This window comes from Brachionichthys hirsutus, chromosome 4 (assembly GCF_040956055.1).
Source record: "Brachionichthys hirsutus isolate HB-005 chromosome 4, CSIRO-AGI_Bhir_v1, whole genome shotgun sequence".
NCBI classification, from domain to species: domain Eukaryota; kingdom Metazoa; phylum Chordata; class Actinopteri; order Lophiiformes; family Brachionichthyidae; genus Brachionichthys; species Brachionichthys hirsutus.
The window spans coordinates 1,017,409-1,040,931 of NC_090900.1; the positions used below are offsets into that span (position 1 = coordinate 1,017,409).

General features: G+C 48.3%; 1 protein-coding gene across 1 annotated transcript in view; it reads left to right on the forward strand.

The window, feature by feature from the left end:
• Positions 1-2,070: 2,070 nt before the first annotated feature.
• The window catches only part of mamdc2a (MAM domain containing 2a), a 21,465-nt gene continuing 12 nt past the window's right edge, over positions 2,071-23,523 (forward strand). The window contains exons 1-14 of the mRNA XM_068738671.1: positions 2,071-2,098; positions 2,201-2,326; positions 11,206-11,444; positions 11,612-11,696; positions 11,776-11,901; positions 13,739-13,995; positions 15,592-15,685; positions 17,440-17,586; positions 17,685-17,950; positions 18,065-18,161; positions 22,038-22,184; positions 22,342-22,601; positions 23,260-23,344; positions 23,474-23,523. The exon at positions 23,474-23,523 is cut by the window's right edge and continues 12 nt beyond it. Coding sequence (XP_068594772.1) covers positions 2,071-2,098; positions 2,201-2,326; positions 11,206-11,444; positions 11,612-11,696; positions 11,776-11,901; positions 13,739-13,995; positions 15,592-15,685; positions 17,440-17,586; positions 17,685-17,950; positions 18,065-18,161; positions 22,038-22,184; positions 22,342-22,601; positions 23,260-23,344; positions 23,474-23,523 — 2,007 coding nt within the window. The remainder of the gene's footprint in view (positions 2,099-2,200; positions 2,327-11,205; positions 11,445-11,611; positions 11,697-11,775; positions 11,902-13,738; positions 13,996-15,591; positions 15,686-17,439; positions 17,587-17,684; positions 17,951-18,064; positions 18,162-22,037; positions 22,185-22,341; positions 22,602-23,259; positions 23,345-23,473) is intronic.

Below are 23,523 nucleotides of genomic sequence, written 5' to 3' on the forward strand. Positions count from 1 at the left end.
TCAGGGATCCAGCCAGAACCACTGGACCAGTGAAAAGCGCTAGCAGCGCCATCTAGCGGCAGCATCTGGACTCATGCTCACATCTCAAAGCAAACTAGAAAACGACAATCAGAGACTGCAGACCCCGCCTCCAATAGACTATTGGATCTTGTGAGACAGTAAACAGGGCTTCCGGATCAGAGGGGCCAAACCTGCTCTAGCTTGCTGCTCCGGAACGGGGAAAGATACAACTACAACTGTAACATATATGAAACTAGAATGAATTATGAGTGTGCACACCAAATCTGAAGTCTCTAGCTCCAGAATTGAGGTCAGGATGGACTCCTGAAAAATGCAGATTTTAGAACAAAAATTAGCTCTCAGATCCGGATTGTGATCCGGGTCCGGCCGAAATTAGTCATGGTCATAGACCTTTAAGGAGTACTTATGTGTGATTCTTCTCAGATCCATACCGCCATGCGTTTTGAAGAAATTAAGAAAAATGTCAAAAAGTGCCCTATCTCGCAATGCTAAAGAATCCTTTAACAAATTCTAGAATCTGGATCCAGATCCGGATCAACCCCATTCTCGGGGAGGACCGAGCCACGGACAGAACCTTGCTTGTGTAGAAATCTCAAGTCGATTGGGTTACTAGTTTTTGAGTTATGCGCGCGGACAGACAAACAGACAAACAGATAAACAAACAGACAGACAAACAAACAGACAAACGGACCCAAATGCAATACCCTCGCTCCCCTTCGGCGAGGGTAACTAGGTATTGCTCGCATGCTGGCTGGTATCTCAGAATACTCGGGGTATTACTGTCTAGTTCATTAACTGCAGATCATTTTTTAAACTTATCTTATGTCTATAAATGCACAATCCACACTTGCACATACAAACACACGCACATTCATGGCTTTAAAGTCTTTTGTACTGCATGTCTGTCGGGAGGGGGCTGGGGAACCCGGAGAGGACCCACTCAGACATGGAGAATGAATGAATGAATGAATGAATATATTTATTAGATAGAATGTTAGAGTACAAGTACAGTCACACAGTAGCATCTATTACAGTACAAGTACAGTCAAACATCCTGTCTAAGAGGAGCATTTCTAGAAAGCCCTTGCGGTCTTGTTTCCGTTGAAAGTCCTTCGTACATAAATCATCGACATTTAACAATACAAATTTAACAATACAAATAAAAATAAAACTAATATTAAATTACTCAATTGATGCAACGTAACATTAGAAAAATAAAAATAAAATGATTTTACACCGCCAGTGCAAACTAACAATTAATCTAAAATAAATTACGCCACTGATGCAAAATGACAATGAATGACAATAAATTACATAAATTACAATAAATTACAAAGACACATAATATGTGCAACGTAGGTGGACAAAAAAAAGGGGGGGGGGGGGGTTGATCCGGAGAGAGTCGTGATGACTATCTCCGTTTCTGTCCCCCTGAAAGGTGTATTTTTAGGGCCGTTTTGAATGAGGCCAAAGAGGTGCATGTTTTGAGGGCAGGAGTCAAACAGTTCCACCCTTAGGGGGCAGTATTGTAAAAAGATGATTTACCCATGTTAGTCCTATAGGAGGGGGTAATCAGGTTGTTGTTTGAGCTCCCTCTAGTGTTGTGGCTGTGGGTGTCACTAAATCTGTGGAGGTGTTTATTCAGGTATGCAGGGATTGAGGGGACTGAGGGCAGAGCTGCATTGACTATTTTAAATGCCAATCCCATTTTGAGCTGTTTAACCCTGTCTTCTACCCTGAGCCATTTTAGGCTAGCAAGATGTCCAGGAAGAAGGTGGGTCATGGGCCCCAGATTGAGGAGTAGCCCAATCAGTTTGTTTTGGGAGGTTTGGAGCCTGGTTTTCAGGGACATTTTGATGTTGGAGTACCAGGAGGTGCTAGCATAGTCAAAGAACACAAACCCACACAGAAAGGGATTGGAACCTGCGTCTCAGCCCCGCCCGCGGAGAAACGCTCCGTCTCTCCGACAACGTGTGAAAGACGCGCACCAGAGCGCGCACGGAGGACCAGGAGACTCCAGAGGGACATCCTGGAGTCTCTGCAGGAACGATGCGCACCGCCCGCCTCGCTCTCCAGGGTGAGTCCTCAGTGCCGCGCCAGATGCAGAGCTGCCGTGCGTGAAGGCGCAGCGCAGACATGGACTCCGCGGCGCGCACGCTGCTGGCTGTGCTTCCTGCAGCGCTGCTCCTCTGGGGGCTCCCCGGGGCGCAGCAGCAGCTGCTGCCCGGCTCCTGCAGCTTCGAGCTGGGCACCTGCGGCTACACGTCCGACCCAGAGTCCGGCGGCTGGAGCGTGAATGAAGAAGGTACGGTGTCTCCATTCCTATCTTTGACTGCCCCACGTCTGAGGACGGACAGGAGAACCTGGACAGGAGAACCTCGGTTCTTCAACATCATTTTTTACGTCATATTTTTGAAAAACCTATTAGTTCGAAAACCGAAACTACATTTCCCATAATGAATAATGTAAACTGGATGAATCCGTTCCTACACAGAAGATAAATGTCCGTTTCCATGGCTACAGGTATATTTATGTGTAACTACGTGTATCTAAACAACGGATAACACATTAAAGTGTAAATAGTACAAAACAAGAGCAAAATAAAAGTTATTTTAACCCAGTTCTGTATCATTTACACCCCGTTTAGGCTGCGGTGTCGGGAGGGGGGGGACAGAAGGGGGAGGGGCTTGTCCTTTAAAGGGAGTCCTCCTCCATTCAGTGACTGGGTAACTGTCCTCCTGGGTTTTAGTCCTCCTCTTTAGCTCAGTTTTCTACAGTAAAGTCTGAATCATTGATTCCTCCGTCCCGTCCTGCAGCAGATCCCAGACACGGACGCCGTTTCCATATCTGGAGATTATTTCCTCCTTTAGTTCAGCAGTTGTTCTCTCTACTTTCCTCTGTTCTGTTCCAGTAGTTTTACTGCTGCCTTTTTGGATCCATGACTAAGAGCGAAAGAGAACAAAGACAAACATTAGCACAGAGTCTTCCTCCTCCGGCAGGTCGACTCACCCCGAACCTGCTCGGGTAGACTCCGCCTTCTTTCGCCTCGGCTCCACTCGTGTGTTCGAACTCCCAAAGGCTGTTGAACTTCCGAGGAATTTTAAACTCCATTCTATTGTTTGAGGTCCGAGGTTCCACACATGTTCTGTAAGCCGGGCTTTGTCCGGACGTGGGGAATGTGGGAGGCTTTTCTGCAGGAGGCGGCGCAAACAAACGTCTGAACATGTTGGCATGACATCAAATAGCGCTTCTCTCTTTGAAGCCAGGCCTGCTGCTCCGTGGAGACCCTGCAGCCACTAAAGTTAAACACTCCTTCTTTCGTTTTGCTCGACCCCACAGAGCCGTCCGGCCGGACACAGCGCTGTCTGTGCGTGGCTCTGCTGGAGGTGTACGATATGAAGTAACCATGGAAATACTAGTAAAGGCAGGGCGTGCTGGATCAGATAAGGACGCCATGATGTGGTGCTGCTCCTTTTCAAAGGGGCTTACGTTTCACAAACTCCGACTCATACATGCTCGAGAAAACAGTCTTTGTGCCAAACGGCTCAGCCACAATAATACGTATTAATAATATATAATCATATATATATAACATGCAGTACACGTAGAAAACGAGGAGGCTGCATCATGTCCGGCAAGCACAACGTTGTTGTTGTCTGCATGTATTTCTGTATAATTATTCATCAAAATATAAAATAAGACAACGATGTCCAGTGATCGTGACATCACAAAGCTTCACATGTATGAGGACAGAGGACAGGACATGTTATCAGCCGTCATTAAACATCAGCTGTGTGTCTGAACACGATGCCTTTGAACCTTATATGAACGATAACGCTGCAACCATGAGAGCGTAAAGCTTTAAGCAGCGACAGCGAGGCTCCTTCGACGCCCTGGCGGGCGGGGGCGGAGCCACGATGCTCCAGGGTGGCGGTGTTTCCACAGACTGATGTGCCAGCCAGGCAGCAGCGAGGCTGGCGCCGCCCCAGTTCAATGTTTGGGCTGTGACAGGAAAGGAGCACGATATAAATGGCTGCGACTTGGAGACGCAAGATGAAACCAGAGAAGGAAATCAGTCTGAGGAGGCTTTTTGAAAGTTGCTGCTGCACATTTCATATTTAAAATGATGGCCTCGTTTGACACATGAAGTAATGTTACCACAACATTGTGATGCGTCATTCGCTTTTCGCTGGCATTGAGTGCAGCTCAAGCCTCGTCACGGATCCCAGCACCCATCAGATCTAAATTATTATCTGGCGCCTCCCAACCCTCAGAGACGTCAACATCATAAAAGTTCATCGTGTTTTATGTCACATTTTATGTCTTATTTCCTTAGATAATAGCAATGTTTCGGCAAAGGTCATGGTAAAGTTTCCCGTATCAATGTATTTAGCCGGATCCACTCCGAGGTGAAACTTCCACAGCGTTTAGGGTTAAGGATATTTATGGAGCACGCGTAGAGCTGTGGGAGCGTCAGAGGAGAGGTGGGTTAGGCTCTAATTAAGATGCCTCTGCTGCAGGGTCAGGGTTAGGGTTAGGGTTAGGGTTAGGGTTAGGGTCTGGCTGTTCTGGCTTTGGAATACCTCGGAATTCCGCAAAATGAGCTGGAAAGTGTTCCTGGAGAGAGAAACATCTGGAATACCCACATTTTCCCTGCAGCCACCAGGACTTCATCCTGGAATAGAGGAAGAAAATGGATGGATGGAAATAGTCAGATCTGGTGTGATTTGGGTAAAGGGACATTTTAGCGCTCTTTTTTCTAAAAAGGCCTAAAAATCCTGTAATGTAAGTATTTTAAAATCAATTAGAAAAGCTCTCAGAGAGCACAGACCTCCCCCAAGCAGCTCGTTCCCCTCCTAACTGGATCTACACCGTCCACATGGTGATCTGGATCAGCACCAGGTTCTAGATTGTTCTTGGTATCTTTATACACCAACATGAAAAGTCAAAGTGAATCAGAGTTGATTTATTTTTACCTGATTTCTGAATCCGTAAATGGTTTTAATGTTAAAATGTAATATTTTTTCCTGACATCATTCCGGATCACATCCAGATGAAATTTGGTGGTGACATAGAGACCCCGCCCCCCTCCATGAGTGTGTCAAATTCCATAAACATCAGTCAATAATCAAACAAGATATTGAGGAACACATTCTGAAGCTCCATTGACTGTAATGTTAACGAACATTTCAAACGGATCCAGAATCCAGGATCTCTTCTGGATCATCACCAAAAGTTCCTGAAGATCCATTTGTAACTTTTTGAGTTATTTTGCGAGCAAACCAACAGCGGCGATTTCATAGCCCATGCCTCGGCGGGGGTCATTTGTGCTTCTGTCTTCATCCTTGTGAACAACATTAGAATATATCATTGTGTACAAATACTTTTCCTTTCACAACTGCTGTGCACAAGGTTTTTCCCAGTGTATGACATTACACTTTTTTTTTACGTCGAATGTTATAATAATTATAATGTGTTGATTTTATATAGTGCTTTTCTGGCACCCAAAGACGCTTCACATTGTGCATTATTCATTCACTCCATACCTGGTGGTGGAGCTACTAGCCACAACTACCCTGGGGCAGATACAGCTACCCTGGGGCAGACTGACAGGAGCGAGGCTTGAATGTTTACACTTTCAGCAATGAATGTGAAATGACATGAGCTAAACTCATCTCCTGTAAACATGTTAAACGATCTGTGGGGACTTCCTGTGTCCAGACTCGTGTTGTACTCTATAAGCTGTGATCTGTGGGGACTTCCTGTGTCCAGACTCGTGTTGTACTCTATATAAGCTGTGATCTGTGGGGACTTCCTGTGTCCAGACTCGTGTTGTACTCTATATAAGCTGTGATCTGTGGGGACTTCCTGTGTCCAGACTCGTGTTGTACTCTATAAACTGTGATCTGTGGGGACTTTCTGTGTCCAGACTCGTTTATACTCTATAAGCTGTGATCTGTGGGGACTTCCTGTGTCCAGACTCGTGTTGTACTCTATAAGCTGTGATCTGTGGGGACTTCCTGTGTCCAGACTCGTGTTGTACTCTATAAGCTGTGATCTGTGGGGACTTCCTGTGTCCAGACTCGTTTATACTCTATAAGCTGTGATCTGTGGGGACTTCCTGTGTCCAGACTCGTGTTGTACTCTATAAGCTGTGATCTGTGGGGACTTCATGTGTCCAGACTCGTGTTGTACTCTATAAGCTGTGATCTGTGGGGACTTCCTGTGTCCAGACTCGTTTATACTCTATAAGCTGTGATCTGTGGGGACTTCCTGTGTCCAGACTCGTGTTGTACTCTATAAACTGTGATCTGTGGGGACTTCCTGTGTCCAGACTCGTGTTGTACTCTATAAGCTGTGATCTGTGGGGACTTCCTGTGTCCAGACTCGTGTTGTACTCTATAAGCTGTGATCTGTGGGGACTTCCTGTGTCCAGACTCGTGTTGTACTCTATAAGCTGTGATCTGTGGGGACTTCCTGTGTCCAGACTCGTTTATACTCTATAAGCTGTGATCTGTGGGGACTTCCTGTGTCCAGACTCGTGTTGTACTCTATAAGCTGTGATCTGTGGGGACTTCCTGTGTCCAGACTCGTGTTGTACTCTATAAGCTGTGATCTGTGGGGACTTCCTGTGTCCAGACTCGTTTATACTCTATAAGCTGTGATCTGTGGGGACTTCCTGTGTCCAGACTCGTGTTGTACTCTATAAGCTGTGATCTGTGGGGACTTCCTGTGTCCAGACTCGTGTTGTACTCTATAAGCTGTGATCTGTGGGGACTTCCTGTGTCCATACTCGTGTTGTACTCTATAAGCTGTGATCTGTGGGGACTTCCTGTGTCCAGACTCGTGTTGTACTCTATAAGCTGTGATCTGTGGGGACTTCCTGTGTCCAGACTCGTGTTGTACTCTATAAGCTGTGATCTGTGGGGACTTCCTGTGTCCAGACTCGTGTTATACTGGATCTGTGGATCACGTGGATCTGATTCAGACATGGAGACGGGATGATCCTGCATTGCACAAGTGCATGAACACGTTCCACATGTCGAGTCAGATATTTTGCTTGACTCGCCCGTTTGTGTTTTTTTCCGTCGGCTGCTCTGTGCATCGAGCCACAAGCGTCCCAAAGCAGCTACTTCTGTTTATGATCATCTGTCAGCGCAGTTTATGTTCCCACTGCTAAGATAAGTGGCGGTAATGTAAATTGTGCCTGCCATGTCTTTTGCAGCCTCGCCTTTAGCTCAGCTCACCGCGAGGACGCTGCATAATCCCTCTGACAGTGAAAACAGAGCTGCGGCCCAAACTGGAGCTTCAGCAGAGAAGCCCTGTGGTTGCACGAAACCTCGAACCAGACAGCTGGAATGGCCTCTGTGATGGTGAGAGACAACGCCCACAGCGGCAATAAATAGGCTTGTGAAAAGGAAGACAGGACCATGGTGGTGTTTGCTGTTTGGTTGCCATGGCAATGTGGGTTTAAGTTGAAGAAGCTGCACCAGGAAAAGAAACCAAGGTAGAGTTAGCAGCTAAGACCAAGATGGATGTCGTAGAAGATCATATTGAATAAACAGATGCCTGAGAGACGTCTTCAGGCTGCTCTGAGAGACAAAGTCTTCAGGCTGCTCTGAGAGACAACGTCTTCAGGCTGCTCTGGACAAGGATAAACAGAAAGACGGGATGGATGGATGGAGGTGGAGTCTCTCAGGGTGTCAAAGACCGCCATGATGAAGACTCCGTATCTGTATGTCTGGACTGGACGCTGCTTCTTGCTTCTGACTTCATATATGAGGACAAGCTGAGAGGAAGAGCGATGAGGACGAGCGATGAGGACGAGCGATGAGGACAAGCTGAGAGGAAGAGCGATGAGGACGAGCGATGAGGACGAGCGTTGCTTTTAATAGTGGCACTTAAGCCTGTTTAAGTCTCCGTGAACAATCCTCCCATCCCGTCTCCTTTTCTCTCTGTCACCGAGCAGACAGTCATTCTGGAATCAGTCAGTCACTGATTTGTTCCTGAGAATCCATTCATTCTTGATACGATCAATAGCCCGTCTGATGAATAGCATCGTCGCTGGGGGAACGGCAGCCGTGTCAGACTTCAGCGGCCTCTTTGTTTCAACGATCCGACTGCGGCTGCAAAAGGCCCGGCTGAGATGTTCTGCTCTCCGAGTCGTTGTCTGTCAGAGTACTTCTACTTAAAGGAACAGAACGTCCAGAACATCCAGTACTCGTCTGTCAGAGTACTTCTACTTAAAGGAACAGAACGTCCAGAACATCCAGTACTCGTCTGTCAGAGTACTTCTACTTAAAGGAACAGAACGTCCAGAACATCCAGTACTCGTCTGTCAGAGTACTTCTACTTAAAGGAACAGAACATCCAGAACATCCAGTACTCGTCTGTCAGAGTACTTCTACTTAAAGGAACAGAACATCCAGAACATCCAGTACTCGTCTGTCAGAGTACTTCTACTTAAAGGAACAGAACATCCAGAACATCCAGTACTCGTCTGTCAGAGTACTTCTACTTAAAGGAACAGAACATCCAGAACATCCAGTACTCGTCTGTCAGAGTACTTCTACTTAAAGGAACAGAACATCCAGAACATCCAGTACTCGTCTGTCAGAGTACTTCTACTTAAAGGAACAGAACATCCAGAACATCCAGTACTCGTCTGTCAGAGTACTTCTACTTAAAGGAACAGAACATCCAGAACATCCAGTACTCGTCTGTCAGAGTACTTCTACTTAAAGGAACAGAACAGCCAGAACATCCAGTACTCGTCTGTCAGAGTACTTCTACTTAAAGGAACAGAACATCCAGAACATCCAGTACTCGTCTGTCAGAGTACTTCTACTTAAAGGAACAGAACATCCAGAACATCCAGTACTCGTCTGTCAGAGTACTTCTACTTAAAGGAACAGAACATCCAGAACATCCAGTACTCGTCTGTCAGAGTACTTCTACTTAAAGGAACAGAACAGCCAGAACATCCAGTACTCGTCTGTCAGAGTACTTCTACTTAAAGGAACAGAACATCCAGAACATCCAGTACTCGTCTGTCAGAGTACTTCTACTTAAAGGAACAGAACATCCAGAACATCCAGTACTCGTCTGTCAGAGTACTTCTACTTAAAGGAACAGAACATCCAGAACATCCAGTACTCGTCTGTCAGAGTACTTCTACTTAAAGGAACAGAACATCCAGAACATCCAGTACTCGTCTGTCAGAGTACTTCTACTTAAAGGAACAGAACATCCAACGATGAATGAAGAAGGGAAAAGAGCGAAGCTTATTGGTCCACAAAACATTTCTGGAATCTCACAGCAAAACAGCGTTTTCCTGCAGAGACCACGGCGACTCCACGCCGTTTGTACGGCGTCTCCACGCCGTTTGTACGGCGACTCCACGCCGTTTGTACGGCGTCTCCACGCCGTTTGTACGGCGTTGTCTCCACAAGCATCAAGACGGGGACCTGATGTTACTTAGACGCCGTTCGTAGCTGAAATATTAGGCGGGGAGGACGAATGAGTTGGTCTCATGTACAAGCTGATCACATAGATCATCACTTATTAATGATTTGTTATCTACTAATCAACAGGAGCTGGGGGCGTGTCTCTGTTGACCTCAGTGCTGCCCCCCCCCCCCCCCCTACCAGCACACCCACGCCTCATTGCTGCTCCACAAAGATGTTTCCAGTTAGGAGGATTCTCCACGATCTTCGTTTGACCAAATAAGGCATCGCAGATACAACCCCCCCCCTGCCCTCCCCTCCCCATGCTGATTTGGAACTGAGGGCATGTAAACCAGCTTTCCATAAACACGATCTATATCCACTAAATGGCCTCTCTGAACGGATAAAACCTCTCTCTGCTGTCGCTCCCGGTTCGTCTGCCGTTTGGCTGTCGTGGATGCCCCCCCGCTCCTGACTGACATGCAACACACACCACAAGTTGTGTTAGCGACATTGTGTTAGTCTTTACCCAATCACCATGCAGCAACCAGCTGCCTTTACGTCGCACCATGCTATCCGACTATTCCTGCACGAGCATCTGGAATATTGTGAACTGAGCGTTTGTCTTTTCAAAGGTTCCCCATGTCTGCCTCTAAATAAAAAAAGACACTCTGGGAGAAACTGTGACGCAGCACAAAATGATTTGTCCTTCGTCTGCGTTGAAAGGGCCACATGTCTGGCTGCTTATTACAGCGGCGCATGAGTCATATAATAGAGCTCTTTCATCTGCCCTCGGGTTTATTCGTTTCGCAATAAGCACATCTGGACTTTATGCATCCTGGTGCCCCCCCGCTACCCTGGTGACCTGTTTAATTTTACGTCCCGTCCCTCTGACAGCTGCTCTTGCTGTTCTCCTCATGACTCTGCCGGGGGATTGTTGAACTCAGCAGATTTGTTGTGGAGCTCAAATTCACTTTTCTGTTGCAGTGAACAGTTTTACAGGTTGACCCTCAATGACTCACTTAAAAGGGAACCGATGTCTACATTTAGGATTAGAGCGCAGCGGATGAGCTGCTCTATAGTGTGATTAAAGAGAGCGCCATTAGAGAGCAGCGGATGAGCTGCTCTATAGTGTGATGAAAGAGAGCGCCATTAGAGCGCAGCGGATGAGCTGATCTATAGTGTGATTAAAGAGAGCACCATTAGAGCGCAGCGGATGAGCTCCTCTATAGTGTGATTAAAGAGAGCGCCATTAGAGCGCAGCGGATGAGCTGCTCTATAGTGTGATTAAAGAGAGCGCCATTAGAGCGCAGCGGATGAGCTGCTCTATAGTGTGATTAAAGAGAGCGCCATTAGAGCGCAGCGGATGAGCTGCTCTATAGTGTGATTAAAGAGAGCGCCATTAGAGCGCAGCGGATGAGCCGCTCTATAGTGTGATTAAAGAGAGCGCCATTAGAGCGCAGCGGATGAGCCGCTCTATAGTGTGATTAAAGAGAGCGCCATTAGAGCGCAGCGGATGAGCTGCTCTATAGTGTGATTAAAGAGAGCGCCATTAGAGCGCAGCGGATGAGCTGCTCTATAGTGTGATTAAAGAGAGCGCCATTAGAGCGCAGCGGATGAGCTGCTCTATAGTGTGATTAAAGAGAGCGCCATTAGAGCGCAGCGGATGAGCTCTCGGCCTGTCTATTATTCACATGCGCTGTAATGAATGTAACGTGTCTTCATGGCGCTCACACAGGACATGTGATAACAGTGGACCCGGACCGGGAGCAGGCAGTCCTGGTCAGCCCCATTCTGGACCACCCAGACTGGAGCTGTGTGAGGCTGGTCTACCAGATCACTGGACGGGGTTCCCTGTGGCTCCACCTCAGGCCAGATGGCGATAACTTCGACTACCAGCTGTGGACTGCCAGCAAGGAATCTGACAGCTGGCTCATCGCCAGCGTGGACCTCCCCAACACCACGGCCTCCTACCAGGTAGATCTCTGGGAGGGCCACGCTCAGAGGGATGAAGGGCCCTTCGTTGAACTTTGCGTTCCTCTGGTCAACAATTTGCCCCTCGATGGTGTTCCTGCCATGACGTAAACATTTGATGTCTTCAGCAGGATATGGTGGGAGTTTGCGTCTGTTTTTTTCATTCTCAGGTTTTGCTGGAAGGCCGACCTGGGCGTGGTTTTGGGAACAGTGTGGCTGTCTTTGAAATTCACATTGTACCTGGGTACTGCATAGGTCAGTGTTGATGCTTCTGCTCATTGAGCAGGAAGGCCTGTGCTCAGCCTCATGCCTGTCATCGGTGTCCTGTTACCAGAGTGCAACTTTGAGGAGCATCACCTGTGTGGCTACAGTAACAGCTGGAACCCAAATGTCAACTGGTATGTTGGGGGGAGTGTAGCGGTACAGCCGGAGTCCAACCGGACCAGAAATCACCAGAGAGGTACACACACACACACAGTAACAGATATTCTACTTATGCTAATTTCCTGTTGGATTTGCAAACTATCCTTTACTCGGTAACTTCCAGCGGCAGGCAGGAAATCACAGATACGACGAGGAAGGTAGAAACAAACGCCCACCAAGGAGCAGCTTCCCCTGTGAGGGTCACTTCTCAGCTCTCAGCGTGCTCAGCGGCTGCATGTCAGTCTCCCTGTGGCACACCTGTCAGCCATGAAGGAAGCTGTTGTTCTGGAAGGAGACCTGCTGGCGCGGCGTTTCTTTGCTCTGAACACCTTGAGCATGCATCCATCCATCCATTTTCTTCCGCTTATCCGGGGCCGGGTCGCGGGGGCAGCAGCCTCAGCAGGAAGCCCAGACTTCCCTCTCCCCGGCCACTTCCTCTAGCTCTTCCGGGGGGATCCCGAGGCGTTCCCAGGCCAGCCGAGAGCCATAGTCTCTCCAGCGTGTCCTGGGTCTTCCCCGTGGTCTCCTCCCGGAGGAACGTGCCCTGAACACCTCACCAGGGAGGCGTTCAGGAGGCATCCTGAATAGATGTCCGAGCCACCTCATCTGGCTCCTCTCAATGCGAAGGAGCAGCGGCTCTACTCCGAGCTCCTCCCGGATGACTGAGCTTCTCACCCGATCTCTAAGGGAGAGCCCCGCCCCCCCAAGGAGGAAGCTCATTTCAGCCGCTTGTACCCGGGATCTCGTTCTTTCGGTCACTACCCAAAGCTCGTGACCAGAGGTGAGGGTAGGAACGAAGATCGACCGGTAAATCGAGAGCTTTGCCTTTCGGCTCAGCTCTCTCTTCACCATGACGGATCTATGCAGAGTCCGCATCACTGCAGACGCTGCACCGATCCGTCTGTCGATCTCTCGCTCCATCCTTCCCTCACTCGTGAACAAGACCCCGAGGTATTTGAACTCCTCCACTTGGGGCAGGATCTCCTCCCCGACCTGGAGGGTGCACTCCACCCTTTTCCGGCTGAGAACCATGGCCTACGAACCGATTGAGCATGCAGAGAATCATAAATGATCTGGATCTGGTCGCTCAGAGTTTAAAAGAACTTCATTAAAAGCCGCTTATTTTAGAGGGTGATTAAAACCTGCCGGAACATTCTTACCCCTCAACGCATCTTCTGTCGAGACTCTGTCCAGATGTTCATGTGGCAGAGCTGGTAGACAGGCTTAAAAAAGGTTTGCTACATTTACCAGCTCCTCCTCCTGTCTCTAAGGGGGCACCCAGCCACCCTGCGGAGGAACCTCGTTTCGACCGCCCGAGCTCATGACCAGGGGCGAGAGCAGGAACGTAGATTGAGGGTAAATGTCCAGACGTGCACGTGGCACCAGGACACTAGCCCAGAGGCCGATGATCGACTCTCTTGTCGTGTCGTGGAGGACTTCAAGTATCTTGGGAGGTTGTAATATAGGGTATGCAAAACGTCTTGCAATGGTACTATTTATTCGGCTTGAAATATTCAGACTTCTAAGAGTTCATTGCAGTTCAAACTTTCCAGGCAGCAGTTTGTAAAGTTACAGAGGACAAATCGAGGCTGGATTAAATCGTTGATCGCCCAGATGTGCTGGCTGGCGTATATGAGCTGCAGTGGTTATATATTATTACCCAATACTCTTCAAAGTAAAAACATATTTACTTGACGGTCTTTGACTCTCAGAAGAGCACATCTGTGTAATGTCCAAACACTCAGGGACGTGTGTGATCATCACTAAACGTGAGTCATGTTAACGACTCGTTAGTCAATGTCTCTTTCATTTGCACGTGGGACAAGACCCATAACTGTGTCCCCTCGCCTCGTCCTTATCGTCCTCCGCTCCAGGCCACCACATGTATGTGGACTCTGTGTATGCCAAGCACTTCCAGGAAGTGGCCAAGCTGAGCTCCCCCATGACGACGGTGCCCATGGCCGGCTGCCTCTCCTTCTTCTACCACCGGGACCAGGAAAGGGGAAACATCTTCACCGTGTTCACCCGAGACCAGCTGGGCCACTATGAGGAGATCTGGAGGCCGGAGGTGTATGCTACCCCCGGCTGGACTCTGGTCGGCGTCGACATCAAGGCCCCGCAGCCCCTGGAGGTCAGCGCCTCAGCAATCAGGCACAGTCGTAGTCCTCGTCGCTCTGCCGTTTTATAGCAAAATGATCAGCAGGCTGATGAGAATGAATTCAACGACAGAAACCATCTGATCTGTACTTGAGAGGTTTTACTTAGACCCCTCATAGAGGAGGGGGGGGGGGGGGGCATGCGCTGTACCGGAGCCTGCGACCAGGCGCTGATCTACAAGGTCCGGCTGCATCTCTAAATGATCAAAGCGAACGAGCACTGAGCAGTGAACCGTAGGCGGTGCTCCAGGGGAGTGGAGACATCATGCGTCTGTCCACGCTGGACTGGGCTGTCCATCCGTACGTCCCTCAACCAGACCCTGCGATCCCCATACCTCAGGAGCACCTCAAATACCATCGTGGCCTCACAAAACCTGACTTTGAATACGATCCAAGAGCTCATCACACTCAAATGTTAAATAAATAAGACGAGGAAGGTCAAAGGTCAAAGGAGTAGCAGCTCAACATTCCTCAGACACGCATTTAGTGGGTGTGTTTAGCTCAGTTGCTAAAGTGTGCACCACACGCAGTATACTGAGGCTAGCTGAAGGCGTCCCCCCCCCCCCCCCCCCCCCCCCCCCTCTCTTCCTGTCTCTTTGCCTGTTTCTCCTGTCCTAAATTTATAGCTCAAAAACAACCATTTTTAAGGACCCTTTCAGGTCATTATTGAACATGCTAATCCATTATCAGCCTTAATGGTCGACAATGTCAACCACAAGCTCATTGATCACCTGACAGGTGATCAATGAGCTTGTTTCCTCGGCACTCCAGCCATAAAGGCAGCATGTTTCTACGTGTACATCATATACGTTTGATGCCCTGATGAAGTATAGAGAATATCGCTCTCAGTGAAACGTCCCTCAAGAAATAAAGATAAGAAATAAAATGGCTAAAGTTGATGGAACCTCTGAAGAGCTCGTGTTAGCTCCTGGAGCTCTGCTGTTTTGGGGTTAGCAGCTTCCATCAAAGGAAAGAGGGTTTCTAATATTTAGAGTTGATTAAAATCACGATTACGGCGTCTTGATGAAAGTGAAAGCATTTTCCAAACCCACATCCCCCGGCCCCCGATGCAGATGTAATGGACCGTTTGACGGACGCCCCCTCCCAGTGGACACGCAGCAGCTGTTTGATCATTCCAGTGGTTTAAGCTGCAGATCTGAGCTGCAGGTTCTGGGCCCGGCCTCCTGAGGTGCTGCTCACTGCTCATCTTCATACCTGTCAGGAATACATGTGTCCAGAGAAACAGCTGAGCCCCCCCCCCCCACACACACACACACACACACACTGAGCTAGAAGCATGCCGTGGCCTCCCACCCCCGGCTGCTGTCTCTGGAGAGACGCTTGTGTAACGTCACTGAGTGGGTCGGCTCTGAGCGGCAGCGCTTTTCCATCGAGCTGCGCTCTGCTCTGACCTGCATTTCTGAACGTAGCCCGCTCTGATGTCACCGCCTGGCTTCCAGACCTGCCTGATCCGTCTGTAGGGGTCATGCTCGCACAACGTGGGCCCGAGTGAAGCGCCGGCCACGTCCCAGCTGTCCTTCGTTTCTCTTTCTGCCTGTGTGTGTTGCCAGGTGGTTTTCGAGGTGGCTTTCAACAGTGCCAGAGGTGGATACGTGGCCCTAGATGACATCTCCTTTTCCCCGGAATTCTGTCACACTGACACGGGTGAGAAGAGTCGCCAAGACCTTCAGGGAAGCAGGAGGTTACGGCGTGAAGCTCGTTAGCTCAGTCCCGGTTCGGCTTGGTCAGCAGCCGCAATGTTTACGAAAGGTCACCAAGCAAAAGGTCACAAAGCCGAGGACAGTAAAACAAAAAGGAAGGGAACGAGTCAGGGCCAGGTCAACGGAGGGGAGAAGACAAGGAAAAGGGGAGCGAGACAGAGACGGGAAGGAACATAAAGATGTAGAAAGGTACAGGGGGGTGAGAGAGGGAGGGAGGGAGAGAGAGAGAAACAAGCTGTTTCTCCACTAAGACAGATTCTTCTCACGAAACATCAGATGTGCAAAAGAAGACATTTGAATCTAATTTAACTTTTCTGCGGGTGATCTGCTCCTCTGACTATAAAAAGTGATTTTATTGTAGTGCACAAGACAATAAAATACTGAGAGAATAAAACACACACACACAGACACACACAGACACACACAGACACACACACACACACACACACACACACACAGACACACACACACACACACACAGACACACACACACACACACACACACACAAATTACCACATCCGAAATGTGCAGCTTTAATACAAGCCAGGAGGCCTGCAGTCAGGCTTTTATCACCGCTGGGAGTGAACGAGAGAAGAGACTTTCACCAGTGAATATGTACAGTACATATGTACGTACTCACCCATAATACAGTACAGTACATATATACGTACTCACCCATAATACAGTACAGTACATATATACGTACTCACCCATAATACCGTACATATATACGTACTCACCCATAATACCGTACATATGTACGTACTCACCCATAATACAGTACATATATACGTACTCACCCATAATACCGTACATATATACGTACTCACCCATAATACCGTACATATGTACGTACTCACCCATAATACAGTACATATATACGTACTCACCCATAATACCGTACATATATACGTACTCACCCATAATACCGTACATATGTACGTACTCACCCATAATACCGTACATATGTACGTACTCACCCATAATACAGTACATATATACGTACTCACCCATAATACAGTACATATATACGTACTCACCCATAATACAGTACATATGTACGTACTCACCCATAATACAGTACAGTACATATATACGTAAATGGTGAATGTTCTGCACTTATATAGCGCTTTTTCCACCGCTTCGCGGTGGAAAAAGCGCTTTACATGAGGCCTCACATTCACCCATTCACACACACATTCACCCTCCGGTGGGCGACTGCTGCCACGCAAGGTGCGGCCAGACCCACTGGGAGCAATTTGGGGTTCAGTGTCTTGCCCAAGGACACTTCGACATGCAGGCAGTCAGAGCTGGGGTTCGAACCACCGACCTTCTGATCACTGGACAACCCACTCTACCAACTGAGCCACAGCCGCCCATAATACAGTACATATGTACGTACTCACCCATAATACAGTACATATGTACGTACTCACCCATAATACCGTACATATGTACGTACTCACCCATAATACCGTACATATGTACGTACTCACCCATAATACAGTACATATGTACGTACTCACCCATAATACAGTACATATGTACGTACTCACCCATAATACAGTACATATGTACGTACTCACCCATAATACCGTACATATATACGTACTCACCCATAATACAGTACATATATACGTACTCACCCATAATACTCAGTCAGCAGCATCATGCAGATCCTGTGCTTTGCGTTCCAGAGCCGACGGTTAACCCCTCGATAGCCAGCTGTGACTTTGAGAACGGGCTGTGTCTGTACTACCAGGAGAGAGCGGAGAGCAAGGTGTGGAGCAGAGTGTCAGTGAAGCCGAACGCCTACAGTGTCGGCGACCACACCACTGGAACAGGTGGGCCACGCCTCATCCTCACCAGGCATCTCAGCAGCCTGAATCCGACCGTAGCTTTGGTAAACCCGGCTTTTTCTTGTTGTCATCGTCCTTCTTAGGCTGTTTCCTCCTGGCAAACACTCGTTTCGCTTCCATGCCGGGTTATGTGGGTCGGCTCCATGGCCCTTTTTTGCCGGAAAACCACAAGTACTGCCTCAGGTTCTACTACCTGCTTCATGGATTTAGGAAAGCCGACAATGCTCTGATGGTTTACATTTACGACGAGAACAATGTGGCTCAGGAGAAGGTGTGGAGCCTGGCGGACACCACCAGGTCTGTGTGGACCGAGGTGGAGATCACCTACATGAAACCCATGCGTACAAAGGTACGAGCACGGTGGTGGGTTTGTCTGACTGACCTCAATGGTGGATGGAGGACTGGAATGATAACTGAACATGCAGTATTATGTCGAGGTATTCAGTGTTTTTCTGTCTCCTAGTTAGTGTTTGTCAGCATATGTAGGAACTTCTGGGAATGTGGCCTGGTCGCCATCGATGACGTCGCTGTAAGCCTGGGGGACTGTCAAATCACAGCAGGTAAAAGACTCACAGAGACATCCAGCAGTCGGTCACATCTGGACAGCGATGAATCCGGTGTCTCTATGAGGCACAGCATGTGGGCACTTTGGAATTCGTTCTTCTTTAAAGAGTGGAACGGAGAGGCTGTGTTTTGGTGACAAGCAAACAGGGAGTCCTCCCTGTGTGAGGCCTTCATTGCTTTTTCAGCCAATCTGTCTTCAGTTCCCTTTTTTACTACAGTGGAACCTCGGCTCTTGAACAACTGTTTGTTCTCGGAAAAATATTTTGGAATTGGAACACACGAGCGGAGCCGATGTGAACTGAAGATACTTGAACGAAGGCGGAGTCTACTTGAGTAGGTTCAGGTTGGGTCGACCTGCCGTAGGCGAGAGACGGTGCGGATTCTTTGCTTTGTGTGTTTTTCTCTTGGATCCAAAGAAAGGCAGCAGTAAAAGTACTGGAACAGACACCGTCCCGACACCGCAGCCAAAACGGGATGTAAATGATACAGAACTGTGTTAAATTAACTTTATTATACTTTTGTTTGTCGTACTATGTACACTTTTATGTGTTTTCTGTTATATGTAGTCAAGCCCGTCGACAGGGGGGTGGACAACCGTGTATGTTGTCCCGGGCCTCACGACCATAGCGGCCCGTTACTGAACCCTAATACTTTACCGAATATTCTCCCATTATTTTTAATGAACTTGTTGACTATTACATTAAATGTAATTTTTAACTCAAACTATACGTAACAATTAAAACTCGTCACTTGTAAATAAAAATGTTTTCCCTTTTTGTCCGTCTTAGAAGAAAATGGTTTGACCCCTCTCTGGCGCACAAGTTAGCTGCTAACACTGCAAGAGTTTAGAGTCTCTTCCACCCGAGCCCGACTCAAACACCTTGATTTTCTGGACTGTACTTCTTCCTGTGAATTGTTAATTTGATGGCCTTAATGAATAGAGAAATAAGTACTGCTAAACTAATTTGTGAATTAGAATCGGAGGGCATCTCCGAACAGTATTACGGAAGGAATTATTTTCGAGAACCGAGGTTCCACTGTATTATATATTAAAAAAAAGAACTCCTCATTGATAGTTTGAAGGGGTTTTGTTTTCACTTATATTTGTTTGTGTATCTGTTTGTTGTTAGGCTTAGGGCTTGTTGTCAACAGATTTAGAAAAGACGTGAGGGGAAATATTTGACTTTCCTCAGCAGTGGCCTGTTAAAACATTTTGAATTTATAATTAAAACTGAACAACAGGTCCATCATGGTGCTGTTATCCAGGCATGGCATGCTCCACTCAGCTGATGCTAATATCCGTCCCCTGGGACGATGTTTCCGGGACCATGCAGAGACAGGCAGCATGAACATTTCAGGAAGACAAAGGACACAGAATGTGAAACCAAAAGGGAGCACACGTGTGTCAGCAATAAAAGACGTGACTCAAACGCTCCGTTTCAGGGACCGCACATCCTCATCCGTGCTATTTGAATGTTTAACTTCACGACCACAACAAAGACGACACTTCTGTCAGGACAGCAGAATTATAAAAAGAGTTGCATCAGTGAAATGTGCAACCGGATACTTACGTAGGCCCCGGGTCAAAGGCCGCGGTGAGGCTGCGGTGACTCGTTAGAAAGGGCTGCGCTATCGCTGGCTGCACCGCTCAGAGCCTTTGTTCCAGCGTGTTTGTTTGTTTCTCAGCATGATGACGTCAAAACTACTGAATGGATGAAAATACCTTTAATGTGTACTCGCTACTTTCCTGGCCCATGCCGTGTTCTTCTGTTCTTTTTTGACACACCAACAAACAAACAAAGACAACAAACATAACAGAGGTAATGTCTAAGTTATGTCTGTGTAGCTCATGGTAGATCTAGTACTACTACTGAGTACTACTACTACTGGACTTTCTGCTTGTCCCCTGAGGGTCGCCACAGCAACCCAACGTTCTCCACTTCACCCTGTCCTTTGCATCGTCCTCCCCAACACCAGCCACTCTCATGTCCTGTCACCTCCTACCTGTGGAGCGTAAGAACTTCTCCTTCTCCTCTAACTCACCTCCTACCTGTGGAGCGTAAGAACTTCTCCTTCTCCTCTAACTCACCTCCTACCTGTGGAGCGTAAGAACTTCTCCTTCTCCTCTAACTCACCTCCTACCTGTGGAGCGTAAGAACTTCTCCTTCTCCTCTAACTCACCTCCTACCTGCGGAGCGTAAGAACTTCTCCTTCTCCTCTAACTCACCTCCTACCTGCGGAGCGTAAGAACTTCTCCTTCTCCTCTAACTCACCTCCTACCTGTGGAGCGTAAGAACTTCTCCTTCTCCTCTAACTCACCTCCTACCTGTGGAGCGTAAGAACTTCTCCTTCTCCTCTAACTCACCTCCTACCTGTGGAGCGTAAGAACTTCTCCTTCTCCTCTAACTCACCTCCTACCTGTGGAGCGTAAGAACTTCTCCTTCTCCTCTAACTCACCTCCTACCTGTGGAGCGTAAGAACTTCTCCTCCTCCTCTAACTCACCTCCTACCTGTGGAGCGTAAGAACTTCTCCTTCTCCTCTAACTCACCTCCTACCTGTGGAGCGTAAGAACTTCTCCTTCTCCTCTAACTCACCTCCTACCTGTGGAGCGTAAGAACTTCTCCTCCTCCTCTAACTCACCTCCTACCTGTGGAGCGTAAGAACTTCTCCTTCTCCTCTAACTCACCTCCTACCTGTGGAGCGTAAGAACTTCTCCTTCTCCTCTAGAACACTCTGCAGCAACTCCTCCTTCAGGATAACTCCTCCTCCATCCCTCTTTCCTCTCCTCCGTTATAAACAACTTGAATCCTGCTCCTCAGCTTCTAGCCTTGCTTCCTTTCCTCCTGGTCTCCTGGACACACATCAACCTTCCTCCTCCTCATCATGTCCACCAGCTCTCTAGCTTTCCCCGTCATCGTCCCAACATTTAAAGTCCCTCTTCTCAGTCCTGAACTCTTCCGTTCCCTCCTCTCTCACTGCTGATGTACTCGTCTTCCTCCTCTTCCTCGTCTGAATGAATAACAAACCAGGATTTCCTATCCTTCATCAGATGCACAGACGTGAGTTTCAGGCCTGCTCAGAATGACAGATCTTAGATTGGTGTCCAGCCTGGTCCTGTCTCACTCTGACTCCGTGCACATGCCTCCCATGATCCTCTCATGCAATAAGGTGGCTGCTGTTCAGAGGCGGGGGCTGGAGGTGTGTTTTCAATGGGGTGGCTTGGTTTACTTACTCCCGTTAGCGTGATTAGGAAGTATCTTTTCATCAAACTTGGTGGGGGGGTTTGGCATGTGGGAGTTAAACGCTGAAAGGGGAGCCGGACAAAGGGGTGGATCCAACACCTTTTTAATTGGGCCCTGGCAGAGATCGACACTCTGCAGTGTCATTCTACTTGTATAAAAGGCTCTACTGATGTGATTACTGAAGAATTCAGAAACAGTGGGTAGTACAATTACTCAATTCCATACAGATGTGAAGCCCTGGCAGTCCATCGTATCTCATAAATGCTGTCTTGTAGCTTCCCTCTTAACTAGAGGGACATTTCTGCTCAGCAGATGCTGATTTAATAAGAATTCATCTAGAAAGGAGATCCTGAACAGAAGCAGCAGGTTTGCCTGCGTAGCATTTTAGTGGAACAACGCCTCTGGAACAATTCAAACAATCAGAACAAACATCTAATTTAATCAATCACAACAAGATCGTATTGGATGCGACTTCCTGCATGGACTGGAGGCTGCTGGGAAGTTGCCCCCAGCTTCTTGCCCCCTTGTCTTGTACTCCTGCAGCCAGCACTGGACTGAGCCCTTTCCACATAAGCCCGCCGTGCGTGTCCTTGTTCACCTCCTGCATGCCGTGCGTCTCCCCCCCCCAGGCTCCCTCCCGGGTCAGTGCAACTTTGAAAGTGGAATCTGTGGCTACTTCCAGGATAAGAAAGCAGACAAAGCCGACTGGCTGCGAGTCCGAGGACACACCCCCACCTCCTATACAGGACCTAGAGGAGACCACACTACTGGGGTGGGTGAGTCATGTCTCCATTCACTGCTCCATTCGTAAAGGTCATGAGCCATTGATGTTCTCACAGCTGCAGTAACACTGCTGTCTCCACTGGGGGGCCGGGGGCCATCGGGTTCCACACTGTTGACTGTGCTATTCGCGGTTCTGTCCACTTCCTCCAGGTTACTTCATGTACATCGAGGCATCCCTGATGCGTCCGGGTCACAAAGCCCGGCTGCTGACCTCTGACCTGCGGGGCTCCTCATCCCCTCAGTGTTTGATCTTCTATTACCACATGCACGGATCTGGCACCGGAATGCTGAGCGTCCTTCTGCGTTACGGAAGCAGAGGACGGGACGTAGCGCTGTGGAGACGGCGCGGTGAGCAGAGCATCAGCTGGACGAGGGCGACGGTGGACTACCGCTGTGACACCCGACACCAGGTATACCGAATGTTCCGGTCGCAGGTCGAACCGGTGTAACCGCGTGTAATCCAGCTAATGCAGGCTGTAAGCACAACAAGCTTTGACTCGTCCATCTTCCAGAGTCAAACAATCATGTTCTATAACACGACCATGACACAGCGCTAACATCTGGTCCACCTTGTTGGAAGAGAAAACAAACTTTCCTTTCCTTGTCTGAGATGTTGTCAAAAACAATAATACGCATTGAACTCAGTAATGTTTTCGGACGCAGGTTTCAATGTGCATTAAACATCTCACGTGTTTCAGGAGGACTCGGAGCGTTTCAGGGTTGAGATATACGTCGTCAGAAATGAATGAGACGGTAAAAAAGAAACACCCGGACCTGAAGGAAGTTTCTTACGTACACAGCGGCGCTGTCTCCAAACAGGCTAATCCTGCTTGGGGGTGCGCGGGGGGGGGGACCCTACATTTACATAAACGATCTCTCATTATTTATATGTATGTTTTATGTATTGTACACCAGCAGAAAGTACTTCTTACTCTTCCACACAAAAGTCAACATTCCGACCTGAGGCCCGAGTTCTCCGCTCTTTTGACGTGGAACTGAATTAGCAACATGCTACGTCGGTTCCGCCGTAACTGCAGCCTCACAAACGATGGTCCGTGTCTCCTGTAGATTCTATTTGAAGCCATCCGAGGCCCCTCTCTGCGAAGTGATATCGCCATTGATGACATCAGTTTTAAGCGGGGACCGTGTGAAGGTAGGTATGAACACAGCCCCCCCGTGTCTGTTACTCCGTTAAAGCGATATCACATGCAGTTCTGACATTGTAATACTCGCTTGGCTCCATGTTCGTGTTTGCAGTAGTACTTCTTCTCCTCCTCTTCAGATGCTGGTGACATCACGCCATACTCAGGCTTCTCAGAGTATTTCAACGAG